Source organism: Hippocampus zosterae, chromosome 13 (assembly GCF_025434085.1).
Source record: "Hippocampus zosterae strain Florida chromosome 13, ASM2543408v3, whole genome shotgun sequence".
Lineage (NCBI taxonomy): Eukaryota > Metazoa > Chordata > Actinopteri > Syngnathiformes > Syngnathidae > Hippocampus > Hippocampus zosterae.
The window spans coordinates 13,681,428-13,697,838 of record NC_067463.1 but is presented as its reverse complement, the minus strand read 5'-3'; the positions used below and the strand labels follow the sequence as shown (position 1 = coordinate 13,697,838).

The window sequence follows — 16,411 nt, the reverse complement described above, 5'->3', positions numbered from 1 at the left end:
CATCAATAGCATAAAACTGAAGGGCTGGCAGTGACCGAGTTTAATGCCTTGAGAGCTACCGACATCCCCTTCGTCAGCTATTGGGAGCTGACGAATCTACTTTATGGGCAGCCCTGGTCTGCTGTATCCAAGTCAATGTTATGTATGGGTGGTTGTCCTTTTTACTCATTTACTCCATTATTATACATTAGGCTGTGCTTATTATTTCGCATATTATGCATAATGTATATATGATTTAGCATAACTGTACTTTGAATTGGTAGTTTCATTCTGTGTACTTGTTTCTGCTACAGCTATCCTAATTTCTTAGTGCATGAATATAAAGACAGTGTCTGACAAAAAAAAATAGCAACAGAGGGCGCCACAAACATTTCATTCGGTTGAGATTTAGCGGACCTCTCACTGTGATTGGCAACTGAAATTACAACAATTTACATAAGGTATGTAAAGCAGCTCGAATGTTGCCGTTATTGGCAAATGACTCGAATAGTAAAAGTACAAAACTCCTGTTTGGAAAGAAAGACGTCTTACAGGATCCAAACGAGACTGTTGTGGAGATCGGGGTCCACAGACTCCATGTCATCCAATGTGATGGGTTTTCCCAGCAGTTGCTTGTAAAACGGCAGAGTGAAGCCTCCGTCAATGTAGTGGCCGTGAAACACTGCCATGCCCATGATGCGACCCACAAAGTGGAAATAGGACAGGTGCTCCTGCAGATTGCACATGACATGGAAGTGTATGAGCGTCGTTTTATTGGGAATGCTGTTTTTCAGATTCCAAGGTTCTTACGGGGTTGACGGCTGAGTCGGGGTTAATTTGTAAAGTGTAAATGTCGTCTCTGGAGTACTGGAACAGGCCGTAGTACGGGTTCAGCATCTCATGGGACAACAAGTACAACCATTCCCTAAGAAAAACATACAAACACACACACACACACACACCAACGTGAAAAACATGGCATCTCTAATTACAGTCAGTATGATGTGACAAGAAAATCTTTGAGTAGAACCTTGCAACCCCGCCATAATCGAGTCCTTCCTCTCCTCTAAATTTGATCATCAGTCTTTTCCATAAATCCTTTGGTCGCATCTTCATCACCTGCCGGTACGATTCCTATGGCATACAAGTACAATATTATATAGTGCACAAAACAAAAAACAGCACATAGCCAAAACAACAAATACTCAACTTCTGTGTGATGTATGGGCTTCAGTGGGATTAAAACTGATTGCTTAAATGCTACTATGGTTCTCAAAGCAACCAGCCCCGCGTCAAAATCGTCTTGTTTTTTTGTCCAAAAAGTGTTTCCTTTTGACGTTACGTAAGAGTGGACCTCTTGGGGGATCCCAGACTCCGGAGGCTGTCTCAGTAAACATCCCTGCCCACAGCGCCGGCTCTGCTGCAAAGTCACGACAAGAGCTCCGGTGCTTTGAACAACATTTACACTGAAACACTTCACAACGGAGCCGACCAGGTTTAGCCAGAGAGATGAAGAGCCAGCACCAGCTGGTCAGAACCAGAAAGTTTGTGAAAACACCGCACCTTCAACCGCATGCATTTTGTCTTTTTTTTTTGTTTTTTTACAAATGTGAAATATGTATGGGTTGTGCAGGACATACTGTACCCATAGCTCAATACAACTCATAGAAGCTGTTCTAAGTATGCGCCCTACACAGCTCGGCCCAGACAGACAGACAGGCCAAAGTGGCTCTGCGGCGCGGGTGTTTCACACTTCCACATCTGTCATGTCGAATGGGGATGAAGTCATATTTTTCATTGCTTAAACTTCAACTTGTGAAGTTACGTCTGGCTCCGCATTGTTGCCTTCATTTCCCACCCCGCCCCCCACCCCGAGGCTCCTTAGCTGCTGAAATCATCCAGAAAGAATGCCTCGCCTGCGTCGAACAACTGATTGGGAGACGGAAAAGGAACAGAACAACTGTGAGGTTGTGTGAGGGCCTTTCTGCTCTGCTTTTCCCTGGAAATCATAAAGTGGTTCCAAGTACTGGTACTGGGCTGCCCCGGGGCCCTTTTCTGGGCCACATCGTAAACGCTGTGAAAGTAATTGCTAGTAAAAGATCTTGAGAACATTCTATTGTTTGCATGGATGGTTTGACTTTGTCCTTTGCGAGGCATGTAATCAATGTTCTCTTTTCAGCTGTGCGCGTGCGCATTTGCACATGGACCCTTCTCTCCGCCCAAGACGCCCACTAGCTTAATTTGGCCTCATCTCGGGTCCTACATCCAGGTTCTTTCCCATGATATTAATATTGATATACCTTACTAAATGTAGCATTACCTCTACGGAGTGCTTGGTCTTTGTTAATTACATGAAAACCTTTGTTGAATTGTGGCTTGTTTATTAGCAGGGTAACATGCGCTGTATGTTACGCTCGCTACGTGTAATGCTTAATATTAAAATCAAAATGCAGGTCCGCCTTCCCCTCAGATGAACGTGCATTTCGAGCTTTCGATAACGGAGGTGGACCTTCACTTGAAGTCTTCCTTGAATGTGAGAGGGACACGTTTTCAGACATTTCGTTTGCACTTACCTCAAAGATCTCCTCACGGCACACCTCAATGCGGCAGTGGCCTGCTTGGGGTTGTTGCTGGGAGAGCTCTTGCCGTAGAATCTTGAGCTTCTGCACCAGATCTCGTTTATACCTGGGCACCGTCAAGCACTCGGCCTCCTCCGGCAACTGGGCTGGGGACAGAGTTTGCTGGAGGCCACTGGAACCTCCCTGGCCCTTCATCTGAGCTGGATGGCTAGAGGGAGTTGAGTTGGGGAGGGGAACGGGGGGAGGGGGGAGGCACACCGACAGTGGGACAGTTGGAGAGCGTTGGAGCAGTGGGTGTGTGCGTTGTAAATGAGGAGGCTCGGCAGTAGAGACAAGACAAAGCCATGGTCCCTTTTGACTTATGGATAACTCAAGTGGCAGAACTGCACATTTCTTCAGCATCCTGGACAGTGTTAATAAGACAAGTTTACCCCCTTTTTTTTAGTCAGAACACACCAAAATACTTAACAATTAGGTACAATGTTGTTTTACAACTGCCGTGTATTATCCGTCTTTTTTTTAACAACTCGTATTATGAGCTTGCATGTTGTTGTGTGTGAAATAACGGTCAGTGGACATCCTCACCGATTCTTAGTTCATTGTAAGAATGTCTTAACTTTTTATTATTGTTCAGCATGTGCACACATTTGGAATGACTTTGTAATTTCAGCTCAATTAAGTGTTTTAACGTGACTTTTTAGCATCCGTCAAGACACTACAGATGGAAAACAGCCCTTTTGGCTCACACGAGCTCTGCCATATTACAGCAATGTTTATTGAGGTAAACGAGAGGGCCGTGTTTTGCACGTAGCTTGTATTGAATCTGTACACTTCTGTTTGGTTCGGAAACGCCTCTGTCGTCTTGTCAAAATATTTGGGAAAATTTCAGAAAGTTAGCAAGCCGGGATCCTATCTGTCTTATAAAATACAGGTCCTGAGAAAGCCTGATGCTCGTTTTAAGACCGGTAGTCCTTATCATCCAACCGCGAGTTTGAGCTTTTGCCTTCCGGCTGTCGGTTTAGGAGGACACAAAACGGCTCCAGGTTGTGTGTTTTAAATTACTTGACAACTAGCTTTTAGGCTGCTCATGGTTTTAGTTATGATTTTTTTTTTCTTGCACATCTGCCTGTTGCATTTTTTTTAACTGATAACCGACTATTGGTGCGTTTAGCTCTGGACTGAACGTGTGTAAGCAATCATGTGTACTGGTATAATGTTTGATGTAAATGATGTTAAAAAAAAAGAGTCTGGGTTTTAGTTTTTCATATGCTATGGATAAGCGGTTCAGAAAATGGATGGATGAATATTTTTGACCTTTTTTAATGGGTGCGAGCGACAAGTGAAGAAGAAAGTAGTGATGCGGACAGAAATACTACTCAGTGTGGAACTTATTGAAATGCAGCATATGAATCTTTGCCCTGGCTCACCTGTATCATGTGACTAAAACAAACAGATGTCAACATCAATAATTAAAGAATACCAAAATGTAGAAGTATTTAGTCTTGCCTATGAATTAATATGATCTTCCTCTGCACGCCAAGAAGTACCAATGACTAGTACACAACTGATTTTAAGGCTTTAATATACAGCCGGTTACTTCTGATTACACTTGCATAAGCGTATTAAAAACCAAAATATTGTGCAATCGGCCCGAGAGGACCCCTCATTCTGCACTGCATTATCCAGCACAAATACGGTCAGGCACGCAATCATGTCAACCCAGACTTAAACATTACCCCTTTTCCATCTTCTATCCCTTTTCCCGTCTGTTCCATACAGAAGTGGATGACCGAGGTGTCCCTGCCCACCACCAAACCTCAAGTGGAACTTCCATGACCCAACCACAGGAGTGGCCACCCTTCCACATTGAGGTAACGTTGGGGAGGGCAAAACATTTTTTTTTCTCTTTGTCACTCCATACTCTTCTTCCCCTGCTACCACTGAGGTTGTGTTAATTTACCACTCTGCCTCGGATTCATCTTTGCATGGTCAGTTCAGCAGCCGAAGCGCCGTCAAGCCCTCTCTGCGGTGTTGGTGGTGGGATGCCTGGGTGGCCCTCATAAAAACATAATCCATCTCTCCATTCAACAGGACAACAGCCCACATTCTCCAGTGAGGAGATGTCGAGTCAGCAAAGACCTTCACAAGAAGCTACTGTTGTCTACTGGGAAATGGGCGTGGGAGTCGGGTCAAACAAAAGGCTTCTCGCCACGAGGTCGACATTGACACTTCAAAGAATGGGAAGCCTTCAAAGCACCCACTTATCCCGACACCTCTTGTACACTTGAGCGCTCCGGTTCAGCGGCTTGAGGAAGGAGTCGTGGCCGTTCCAAACTAAACGGGTGCAGTGTTTCACGGCTCTATCCCTGTAGAATCGAGTCCACTGTTATTTATTTTTCTGGCAAGCACCGGGGCTTCTTGCATGTCAAAGGCAGGATAGGACTGCAGCAGTGCTGAAAACCATTTTAAGAAGGGGGGAAGAGGAAACGAAAAGATGGCCTTTAAACAAAAAGGAATGTGCTGCTTTGACTAGGAGGCTCAAGAAGCATATACTGTAATATAGCCCAAATTAAGCACACTTCTTTCTTTGGATGCCACAATGTATTTTAAAATACATTTTGACATAGTTAATGGTCTCTGGTTTACAAATGAGGAAAGCCCTACGTATTTGTTGGTAAATACAGTCAATGCCAGTGCAGCAAATCTGAAAATTCACCACCGCGACAGGATGGATCAAATATGCTGACTGGAAAACAATCTAAATTCAGCAAACATTCATTTGAGGAGCCAGAGGATATTATTGTGAATACTTCTGTGCATGGTCAAGGAATGCAGGAATGAACGTTTACCAAAATTGTCAACCGAATTTGCAGTCACCTGATCCTCATTCCTATGATTGACACTGAGCTAGGCCCGGTGAGTGTGGAAGATGCTCCAGCAAGGCAATGTCCTTCTTGACCTGGAACTATCAGGTGCCTAGGGCATTGTGAGCAGGAGCGTTTTTGTGCCGCAACGCTCGCCTCTTCTCGCTGACTGAATGAAGCCAAACACTGCAGGATTTCTTCATAGACATGCTGGTTGATTGTCAGGCTCACATTGGCGGGGTAAACATATAGTTTGGGTTTGAAATATATCTTGTGTGACACCAGTATTGAAACTCTTCTGACACACCTCGTAACCAGAAAATGCCTTTTCCATGGCATGTGGTTGTGCAGGGCAGTACGAAGTGTTGAGTGGGTGCAGTGGTGTTAAAGCCGCACCCACCACCATCACCACCCCACCCAGCAAACAGAGTCAAAAGGGCCTTTATAAATTGGTCTGCAGAGGGTATCAGTTGGTGCTACTGCTTTATAAGAGAGCTGGTGCAAACAACGTCATGGCTTCTGACTCTACAAAACATGCGTGTGCTGAAAAATTATTTAATTTGACTTCACGGCAGCCATTTCCACCATATTGCATTTTCACACCGTCAGAACGGGTGACCAAAAAAAAACATGCTGGCAAAACGATGTTTCCATAAGAGCAAAAGAGGAAACTTAAAGGTTATGATGACGAAAATGATATGACCTGACAGAGGAAACACAAGGCTGATCAGAATTGATCATTTCAAAATATACCAGCCAAACTGCCATTGCTGCACCTGACCTTTTCATATATTTCACAGCTTCAAGATGACCGGGGTGGGGGATGGGAGTGGGTGGGGGGTGGGTGGGGGGTAATTGAGAAGAAATGTGCTCTATGTAGAAACTGCGTAGCTTTCAAGCAATTCAGGTAGTTTGGCGCTATACAGTATGTGTATGCATATATGCTTTCTTTTAAACCCAGCCATTTAAATCTACAAGCAGATATGGTCAATTAATGATGGTGTGGGCGATTCAAACTGTGAAGGGTAAGAAACCCTCACTACTCAAAACATATATTGGAATCCTAAAAAAATACCTGCTTTTGCCCACTAAATCCTGAATCCAACAAAAGGCTAAAAATAACTTCGGCAAACAATGACGCAACCTCTCAGAAATACACCATGTGCTGGTGCATGGGAGGAAGCAAATTGTGTGAGAGACAGCGTGGCAGACCACAGTAATGTGGCCTTGTCTGACTGTCTGACAAGTGTCTCACAACGGCAGTCCTCAATGGCCTAAGACAGATGCCAGACCCACTGCCAGAAATCTGTTTGAAACAGATCCATGTCATGTTCATGTCCAGGAACACTGAGGTGCCAACAGCAGGCACACTTGGCATCAGTTCTGTTCTGTACAGAACTAGCTATGGCATATGGAGGATAGAAAAAAAATCACAGAGCAGAAACAGTAAAAGACCCGCTGATAAAAATGGCAAGGAAAAATATCCCTATATGGAAGGCATTCCATAAAACATATTGTACTACAGATTTATGCATATTTGTTGCTCGATGAGGTTGATGCACGCAGCATTTTACAACATTTCATTCAAGAGCATTATGTCAGTCAAAAGTGTTCTTATGTATGGTATAAATCCCCATGCACGCTGCTGTTACTCCCGGAATCTCTTTTCCTGCCAACTTGTGATAGATGAACAAAACAGGTGTATTTTGGCCTCCACTACAAGCACAAGGCAGCATCCTGGTTCTGACAGACACCCCCATCAAACACATTAAAAAGTAATTGCATCTCAGCAGTGCTACACCTTAGCTGGGTCACGGTGTGCGCGTGTGAAAGACGTATACCGTTGGGTGAAATGTACCCAAATCTGCGTGATAAAAGACAGATGTCCTGACAGTGAGCCGGCTCAGAGGCTTATAACTTGAACAGTTTTTGGAACAGCACAGAGGGTGAGGAGCAGTAGAGAGATTGAGGACAAGCGCTGATAAGGGGGTTGGGTTGATAATAATAGAGATGAAACGGTAAAAAGAAAAAGGCTCTCAAAGGACTTTACAGACAGAAAGAGAAGACGAGCATCCATAAAAATTGTCAATGTTCATAAAAAAGGTATGTGGATGAACGCTTACATTTGTTTCCTCCACACTATGCTCATCAGCTTGCTGCTGCGGTTCCACGGCTGTTACACTAACCATTTTGAGTATCTCCCAAAAGGTAAATAGACCAGATATCATTGCCAAAATTTGCAAGAATAAGCTTTGAGTTTGGAAAAGGGAAAATAATGTCCGGACTTTGACATGTTTCACAGCGCTAGCTGACTTAATGCAATGCACGCTGTGAAAAGCTAGCAAATTCCAAGTCAACACACATCATGCATCTTTGTCACTGGGAACATTCATCAAAATGCAGATGCGGAAGTGCATTTCATTTAACAGTAACTGGTGAACAACTGACAGCAATTTTGTCTGTTATCATGTCTGTAAAAGGTAAGATTTGGATGATGTCATGCAAGCAAGCCGACTCGCACAATGAGTGAGTATAAAGCTGAGATTTCTAATGGAGAGCATCTGAATCTTTTTATTTTGACTAATCAATACAAGCAGAGAGCGGCACCATTAGAACGTATCTCCAGTTAATTTGGATTTTCTGGACCTAGTCTGGCCTCTGTTAGAGCTCCCCTAATAAAGAGCCAAGACAAGCAGCTAATGACGCAGACTAAAGAACATAGTTGAGCTCTGACTGCCATCCACAGGCGGTTCACACACGCACGCGCACACACACACAATTCGACCAAACGGCCAGATGCTGATTTCCGGACATTCATCGCAATTCATTTCAGGTATGTCAGCAATGTATATGTGTGTGTGCTGTGTCTGGATGCAATTCCCGAGTTCAGGCTGTGCACAATTCAGTGTGTATGTGTGCGTTACCTGTGGTTAGTGTTTTGGCTCTCTGTGACCACACGGGATCCATTTGGACTGGGGCTGCTGGAGGAAAGCAGGAGGGGAGAACGCGGAGAGAAAAAGAGAACGGGAAGTGAGCCATAAAAGAGAAGGTGAATGACGGAACAGAGGGTTGAAGCACAGAAACAAGTGGGGACAAAGTTAAAAGAAGGAACAGTGAGACAGGACATCAAAATAAGACTCAGACCAATATACGAGAGGAGTAAAAAAAGGCAAAGAATTACATTACCGTGTCTAAGGTGTTTTTTAAGCACTTCTAAAATTACCATAGGCTGCATTACAACACTCTGTCATTGATACTATAGTGCAGCCAAACATAAATTAATGAATGCAGCTGCATGTTAATCAAAAGCATCACCAAAATTTTATGGGGCCATTTTTGTGCAACAACTCTTCTAAATTGTGTAGAAAGTGGTTTGTATTTTTTGGCACAATCCCACTAACTGTATCTGTACTAGTATTTACTGTTTTACTATGTCAAAATGAAAGCGTATGCCAACCCAAGAAGTTAGTCTCATATTGAAATTACAATAAACTGACCTTATACACAGTGATATTCTTGAATATGTGGACTAAATTCAAAAATATACATATTCTGAACAGAGAAGGCAGATGGTTTGAAAGAGGAGTGACAGATAGGCCATCGACTTTAAGGGTGAAAATCCATCATCTCTTAAAAAAAAGGGGGGGGGGGTTGGCTTACAACATCACTGATCTCCCACAACAATGCTGTCCTTTCATTCATTCATTCCAGAGACAATTGATAATTTAGCCTCTAACAAATAAACAGCACAGCAAATTTTGGCTTTCAGGAGCCTCTCGTACCGTTTTTACAACAGAATGTAATATTAACGAGGGTGGTTCCACCCAAATGAATGTGGTTGGCGGGCACAGGTCTCTCTTCAATGCTCTCTTAAGAATTGTTATGTCCCAAAAGAGTGATGCGATTCCTGGTTTAGGGCGGGCCTCCAATTTAGCAGATACATGTTCGGCTTTCTGCAGCAACACTCAGGTTAGAGCCGACTTATCAAGCCTGTGTGATTAAAGTGATGAAGCCTGCTCTCATTACTAGCAGGGCATCTTCTCAGACAACCAGAAGAGTCCAGTTGCAATCGATTTTACGCTCTGAGATTGAACCTGGATGAATGGAGGAAAAAAAAAATCACAGGCATATTTTCAGTGTGGATAATTTTGATGAGATTTTGATTGTCAGGCTTGCATCGATGGGATATATCCAATTTTGAAATTATGCACATTTGTTTCTGATCCGAGGATATTTGATTGATGCCGTTATTTTCCTCTTCATGCTGCCATGACACATATCAGAATTTTGCACCTTGGAAACAAAACATTGCAATTGTGTCACTTGTTACTTCTCACTTGTTTTTTAAATTAATACAGACGGCATTATAAATTCTATCGTTACATTATCATGATGTATAAGCCACGTATACAACACCAGCCTGAAAAGGCTTGAGTTGGGCTGACGGTTGCTTCACTTACTTGAGAACGCGATGCAGGTTAGCAGACAGTCTCGGGTCTGTGAACTGGGTTGTTCGATTGTTGTGGTCCACAAAGTAGACGCGGCCGGTAGCAGTGTTTCTAATCTCCCAGCCTGGCGGCAGAGGGCCGAGCTCCTCGCAGTTCACATTACTCAAGTCCCTGGATAACCATTAGAAACCATTAGCAGCAGCGATACAAATGAAATGTTTATTGGTATTGTGTTTGAGCTACTATCTGCCGGGTGGTTCAACTAGGTCATGTAAAGAAAAGTGGCTCCATCTGAGTTGCCATTAACATTTACACAGGGCATAACGGTATTTATTACACAGGACCTTTTCAACTGACACTCAATAAGATCATATCACCATAGCTTTTAAGAGACCTGTTATCCCTCTGGCAAACTACTTGCTCCAATTTCTTGATTCTTCTTCTCTCTTGTACATCGACCGTGATGAGGACACCATAGCCCTTATGTGTGTGCATGCATGCTCTGTCCTTTTCCTGCAACAACGCATTAGTCATTGACACAGAGCACATGCCCCGCTGCACGCATCAACATACTTGGTCATTTTCGTAACCTCGTCCACAAGGAACAAACGCAAAAGGCGGCATCTATGATTTTGGTGTTTTACGCGTGTGCTTTGTCTATGAGCTGCAGCTGCAAAAGCGCAATGCTCATAAATGTAGTCAGCAATCCAAAACAAGTTGGAGCATTTGTGCGATTGTGAGTACAAATCCTCTTGCAGGTGGTGTGGTCAGCTATTCAACTATATTGTTTCAACTGAAGAAAGGTTATTCCTTTTGCCGACACTGCTTGAATGTAACATATGCTAAAAATTCAACTGGTCAGCATGATCGAGCCTTTTCCGTTGCTGGTCCCTCTCTCTGGAATGACCTCCCATTGAACATTCGGCAAGCCCCATCGCTGCCCGTCTTTAAAAACCACCTCAAAACTTACTTGTAGTCTTTGGCATTTGACTCAGCATGATTCACATTTGATCTTAGTTTTACTGTTTGGTGCTTTCTACCATCGTTGTTACCGATTTATGCTTTATTGTTGTATATATATGTTAGTTGCTCCTTGTACAGTACTTTGGATGCAGCGATGGCTGTTTGAAAGTGCTCTATAAGTACAATTCAGTTGAGTCCTCCTCACTGTGCAGAGGTTGTGGGTTCCATTCCACGCCCTGACCTTTCTTTTTGGAGTTGGCATGTTCTCCCTGTACTTGTTTTTTTTCCTCCAGGTTACTTTGATTTCCTCCCACATTCCAAAAACATGCATGGATACATAAATCAATAACTCTAAATTGCCCGTAGGTGTAGATGGCTTTTTGTCAAAGTGTGCTCTGCAAATGGCTGGCAACCAGTTTAGGGTGTACTCCGCCTACGGTGTACCCCGCCTACTGCCCAAAGTCAGCTGGGATAGGATAAAGTGGTTCAGATAATGGATGGATGGATGAAAATAACTAAGGAAAGCCAACCTAGTCCATGAATGTGATTTCTGACTGCATTTACCATTTGTGGATGCAATTCGATACAATCAACAGAAAGGTACGTGATAAGTACAGAGAGTAAATATGAATATGTTTGGCTACCTGGGAACGCGAGGGTCATGCCAGGTACTGACTCCGGTCTGTGTGTGCAGGAAGTACACCTGACCTTGTTGAGTCGTTCTTTGCTCTAAGACAGAAAAACATTAACATTCAAAATGCCGTTGAAAGAGGTGAGGACTCTCAAGCTGCCATCATCTGGACAGGGTTGAAGAAAGTATGACTCATTTAGTGTACTTTGGGGAGGGAGAGGTCTGTTTAGAATTAATGAGACGAGTAATCTGTCAGAATCAAAGTTGACTTTGAAAGTTTTGTTTTTTTTAATATGCCAATAATTCATTTTGAGGCCAACCCCAACAGGATGGGGACATTTAACATTTTACTTGGTTGGAGTCAGTTACTTGTGCTTCCTGTTGCCCTATTTGAAACTCAGGTATGGTATTTGTGTTTGGCTCATCACCCGCCGCTATTAATCAACACAACCAGGGGAAATGGAAAATCGTTGAGTGAAATTCATACTGACACATGCACACGCGCGCACACGCACACACACGCGCGCACCCGCCCCCCCCCCCCCCCCCCCCACACACACACAGGTGAGACCAAAGACACCAAGAGGAATTCTATGGCAGTGGGGGAGGTGTGTGTGTGTGTGTCCACGTGCAATTTTCTAACAGCTTGTAAAACGTCTGTTGTATCATTTTTCTGCCTCTGTAGTTCAGAGGGTTCAGTTTAATAAAAGCACACTGACTAGCTTCTGAGCATCAGTGACTCATTTTGTCCAAGTTAGGCCAGCGTGACACACAAGAGGGAATTTCAAAGGGGGCACACATCCAACAGTGATACCCTAAATCATTTGAATACAGCATTGCATTTTGAGGAATAATTCATTTTGATGACTCTCAGCATTAATAATATCTTATGGTATTTGGCTGCCTGCTACACAGTATTTTCTGCATTTGTCAATAAGATCAAAACTGAAAATAAGGCTGTTGAATGAACAAACGCCACACAAAGACCAGCGGCAACTTTGCAGTGGTGTACAACTGCACTGTATTATACTGCAAAGTGTTCCTAATATTTTAATGCTGTCCCAAATGTAGTGGTCATAATGCTGTGGCTGATGGGATTGGGTTGAATGGGCCGTACAATTCCAGACTATTTCGTGATCGATGGAGTGAAACATTCAAGACCAACAGTTCTCCTTCAACACCGCGTGCATGTAAATGAGCACATATCTCTGCAATCTCTCACCATAACCCTCGGGCAGGTCGGGAGGCGTGTGGAGGTGCGTTCGACTCATGTAGTTGCGGTGCCGTTGTGATCGCACCCGTCTCTCTTGGAGCCGCTGCTCTCCTGGTGGGCCAATGGCCTCTGCCCCATTAATTGGCGTCATCACTGGTGTGTTCTCATCCACCACACAACTCAAAGGACGCCCGGATGGGCTGGAGTACTCTGAAGCTGGCCTGGAAGAAACCAACAAGTTTATTATGCTGTTTTTAATTTCACTTCGCCTACTTTCTACCTCAACTTCTATATGTGCTTCACTTTTAAAACATTCAATGTCACCAACGAGTTTTCAATTTGCTGTGACATGTTTAATTGGTTGCATGTGATGTGGATATACTATACATGATGGTCAAACACAGGTTTATGATGGTGCATGTTTATTTGCAAGGATGATCAAAAGATGTGCAACTGTGTGCTGTGAGTGCCAGCATTATTTCTTGTCCTGGTGTCTAGACCAACAAGTGTGTCATTACGGCTTCATCATCCCTCGAAAAGCGAAATGCACTTTAAAGGTCATAAATATTTAAGCCATTTTAAGTGCTGAACAGAAGGTTCTCACAAGAACAAGTCTTTAGCGTGTTTGTCAGCTACTTAGGAGCAGGATGTCGACAGCAGATATCTGATAAGCAAACACAAACACAGACTGGCTGGCTTACTGACACTTGTGTGTGTAACAAGTCTGACCACTGTCTGGCTATCCGCAGTACGTGACGCCTGGGTTATCAAGAACCTCGGACCCCCTGTCTGTCAACCCACCTCCCTCTGCACTCTTTTCCTCCTTCTCTTTCCTCTTCCTCCTCCCTGCTCACTACACACTGCCTCTTTTCCAGCACAGCTTAGCACGAAGCAGCACAACAAATTTGCTCACTAAAAAGGATAAACAAAAATCTGATATGAAAAGAAAAACTAAACAGATTAACCATCAAATCAAATGAAAATAAGCATAGGAACAAAACTTGACAACATAACAGAAATGTTTTTCAGTACTTCCACAACCATTTCCCTCCCCTCGCATTCAAATCAAATCGGATTTTTGCAAAAAGATCATCTTCTGCTATGGTCACTATTCACATTTTTCTTTTTCATTTAACTGCTTACCTTGCTTTGTTTTGTGCTGTTCACTAGAACTGCGTTGAAAGTGCACTTGAGGTCGAGGTACTTTGTTTGCTTACTCCCTGAAGGCTCCGCTGATATGGTTCAAGAAGGAAGGCGACAGTCGTTCCAGCAGGAAAATGGGCCAAGTAAAACCTTGCTGTTCGACTGGCTGGCTTGCTGACAAGCTTATTTTGGTGTTGGTGTGCATGTGTGAGCCGGAGTAGGGTGGGGTGGAGTCAAAAGAAGTTCACTTATTACCGACACCGTGAGGGGTAATTGTAAGCCGTTTCCATAAAGAGCCTCCTTATTGCTTTTTTACATTAGCATAACAGGCAAAAGGTGTCTGTGTGATACTATGTATTAATATTGCATTATTTAAAATCATACTGCTTCATGAAGTTAATAATGTTAAGTATATACACCCAATTAGACCAAAGTAATATTTTCATTTCATTCTATGTGGCTCAAAGTACAGTGTAAAGGCAATGTGTGTACCTGGTGGGCCTCTCCCATTGTGTGGTACGTGTGATGTGGTTCAGGTACTGTATTCTTCCAGACGCTGTTCTTCTCTCTTCCCATCTGTTTTACACGCAAATTAAGACAAGAGTCATTTTTTTGCCTTGTATTACAAAAAGTGTAGTGTTGATGCCATGCATTGCCTTGCCTTCAACAAAGATCTAAGAAGTTGGAAAGTTAAAATAATTTCTGATACCGTTATGACACGCTGATAGTAACATTTCTTTCCAAAATTATTTTTCTTCATTTTATGAATGAAAGAAAATACATGTCCTAAGACACAGAACAAATGTTAACAATAAACTGCAACTAATCAAGGGACAGAGAACACATCTTTCTGCGGATGCACTACTCATAATACTGACCCATCGGGTAAGTCATTGTCAAAGAGACGACTGCAATCCACCACTGGTCCTCCGGTACCTATGCGGTCTCTTGACTGAAGACTTACTATAAAACACAAGGAAAATGGCAGGTATATACTTGAAAGATGCACTCAGTTTTATGGCGAATAACACCTTTACATATAATGCCACTGACGCAAATGCCATATAGTGAAGAACAAGGAATAGACAGATTTTTTTGTCAGAGAGTGTTTCTTTACCAACTATCTGTCCTCTGACTGTATCATTGTCGTTGGGGCCAAGCTTATTGAGGTCCAGTCTCTGATCTGCAAGAGGTAAAAGGATTCCCATTAATTTGGCACCTCTCCCAAAGTCACATTGTTTGATTGGAATGTACTGGCGTAACACTCAAGAGTTTGACTCGCGTTTTTGAAAGTTAAAAATGTTTTAATTTATATGTATTTGGATCAATCTCATAGTCAGACATAATGAGCTGCAATTCAAATCTTATGACTGATTCTTGTCGAGTCAAGAATCAGTCCTACCAGAGACAGTACATATTTGCCTTTCTTTAACATGCATGATTTTGTTTGCGTTTGTTATGTGTATTTGATATAAGCACTTGACAGCCTAAATAACTAACAGCTCCATGTTCCGAGAAGTGTCTAAGCATCTGTTCCGTATGCACATCTAGACTAAACATACAGTTTCTTCCGAAATAAGAGGCCACCAATGAGACAGTACATTTATAGTTTGAAACCACAAGCGCTCACCGCACCATTTAGCTCCTAAAAGCTATGAAAATTTTTGCAGAACTGCACTGTTGTGTGACTGTAAACTTCCACAAAGGTGTGGCTGTTTTTCTCTATCTGACCATGAATGTTGTACGCCTCTGTTTTTTTTTTTCCAGTGCGGAACACGATTCAAAACAAAATGATAATCTGTAGCATCACAGTCACAGTTTAAGGAGCTATCTGATGAATGCTTGTGTGATCTTGAAGTGAGGCGGAGGATGCGTCCACAACAACAGGAAGAGGAGCTCAATAAGATTTCTAGAAATCCAGGACAATCACATTTGGGTTTTTGTGTAAAAACTGAAACAGTTTTGTCCAACTTTGTGTTTTGAGTTGGATCGCAAGTGAGATATGGCTAGGAATAAACCCTCTAGGAATCACAGAGATTCCAGAAATGTGTGAGTGTGTGTGTGTGTGTGTGTGTGTGTGTCTATGCATGTTTGCCTCTTGGTCAGACCACAAAATGAGTGTGGTTCGCGTCTACTGCACACTGTACAAGGACAAAGGATTTATGTGTAAATTGGTGTCTTGTAATTGCTCATGCTTCCTGTGGCTCTGATTAAGTATAGCGTCTAGAATGCTGGCTATACAATAACGCGGCCAGTCTGGAGCCGGACAGGATAATATAGTGTTTGTTTCAGACAAGTGTGTGCAAATCTAACGTGCATGTCCTTTGGACAGTGTCGTCCTTGACTAGCACAGTGGGAAGACCATTTGTGGCCAAACTGATCCTGCATTTGGGGAGATTACAATCTGGACTGAATTAAACAAAACTGCCGTAAAGTATTTGGAGTTGGCGTAAGAGGCTCTTAATCTTCCACTGCATTAATTCAAGGAAGCCAAGGCAGTTAACATAAAAGGCCATCAAGCTTTAATGTAACAGTAGTATCCCAAGAGGTACGTCTTACTTGACTTCCAGTGTTTTAATGCTCTCCTTTTG

General features: G+C 43.0%; 1 protein-coding gene across 2 annotated transcripts in view; it reads right to left on the bottom strand.

The window, feature by feature from the left end:
- Window positions 1-16,411, bottom strand: part of LOC127612738 (E3 ubiquitin-protein ligase SMURF2-like) — a 45,509-nt gene that overhangs the window by 4,601 nt on the left and 24,497 nt on the right. Inside the window, exons 5-15 of one of the 2 annotated variants that reach the window (XM_052083514.1) lie at window positions 14,938-15,003; window positions 14,699-14,783; window positions 14,313-14,396; window positions 12,687-12,898; window positions 11,478-11,562; window positions 9,883-10,041; window positions 8,347-8,403; window positions 2,553-2,766; window positions 1,010-1,113; window positions 790-904; window positions 532-710 (exon numbers count right to left, since the gene is read on the bottom strand). In XM_052083514.1, the coding sequence (XP_051939474.1) occupies window positions 532-710; window positions 790-904; window positions 1,010-1,113; window positions 2,553-2,766; window positions 8,347-8,403; window positions 9,883-10,041; window positions 11,478-11,562; window positions 12,687-12,898; window positions 14,313-14,396; window positions 14,699-14,783; window positions 14,938-15,003 (1,360 nt within the window). The remainder of the gene's footprint in view (window positions 1-531; window positions 711-789; window positions 905-1,009; window positions 1,114-2,552; window positions 2,767-8,346; window positions 8,404-9,882; window positions 10,042-11,477; window positions 11,563-12,686; window positions 12,899-14,312; window positions 14,397-14,698; window positions 14,784-14,937; window positions 15,004-16,411) is intronic. The other variant, XM_052083515.1, reaches the window with a different exon arrangement.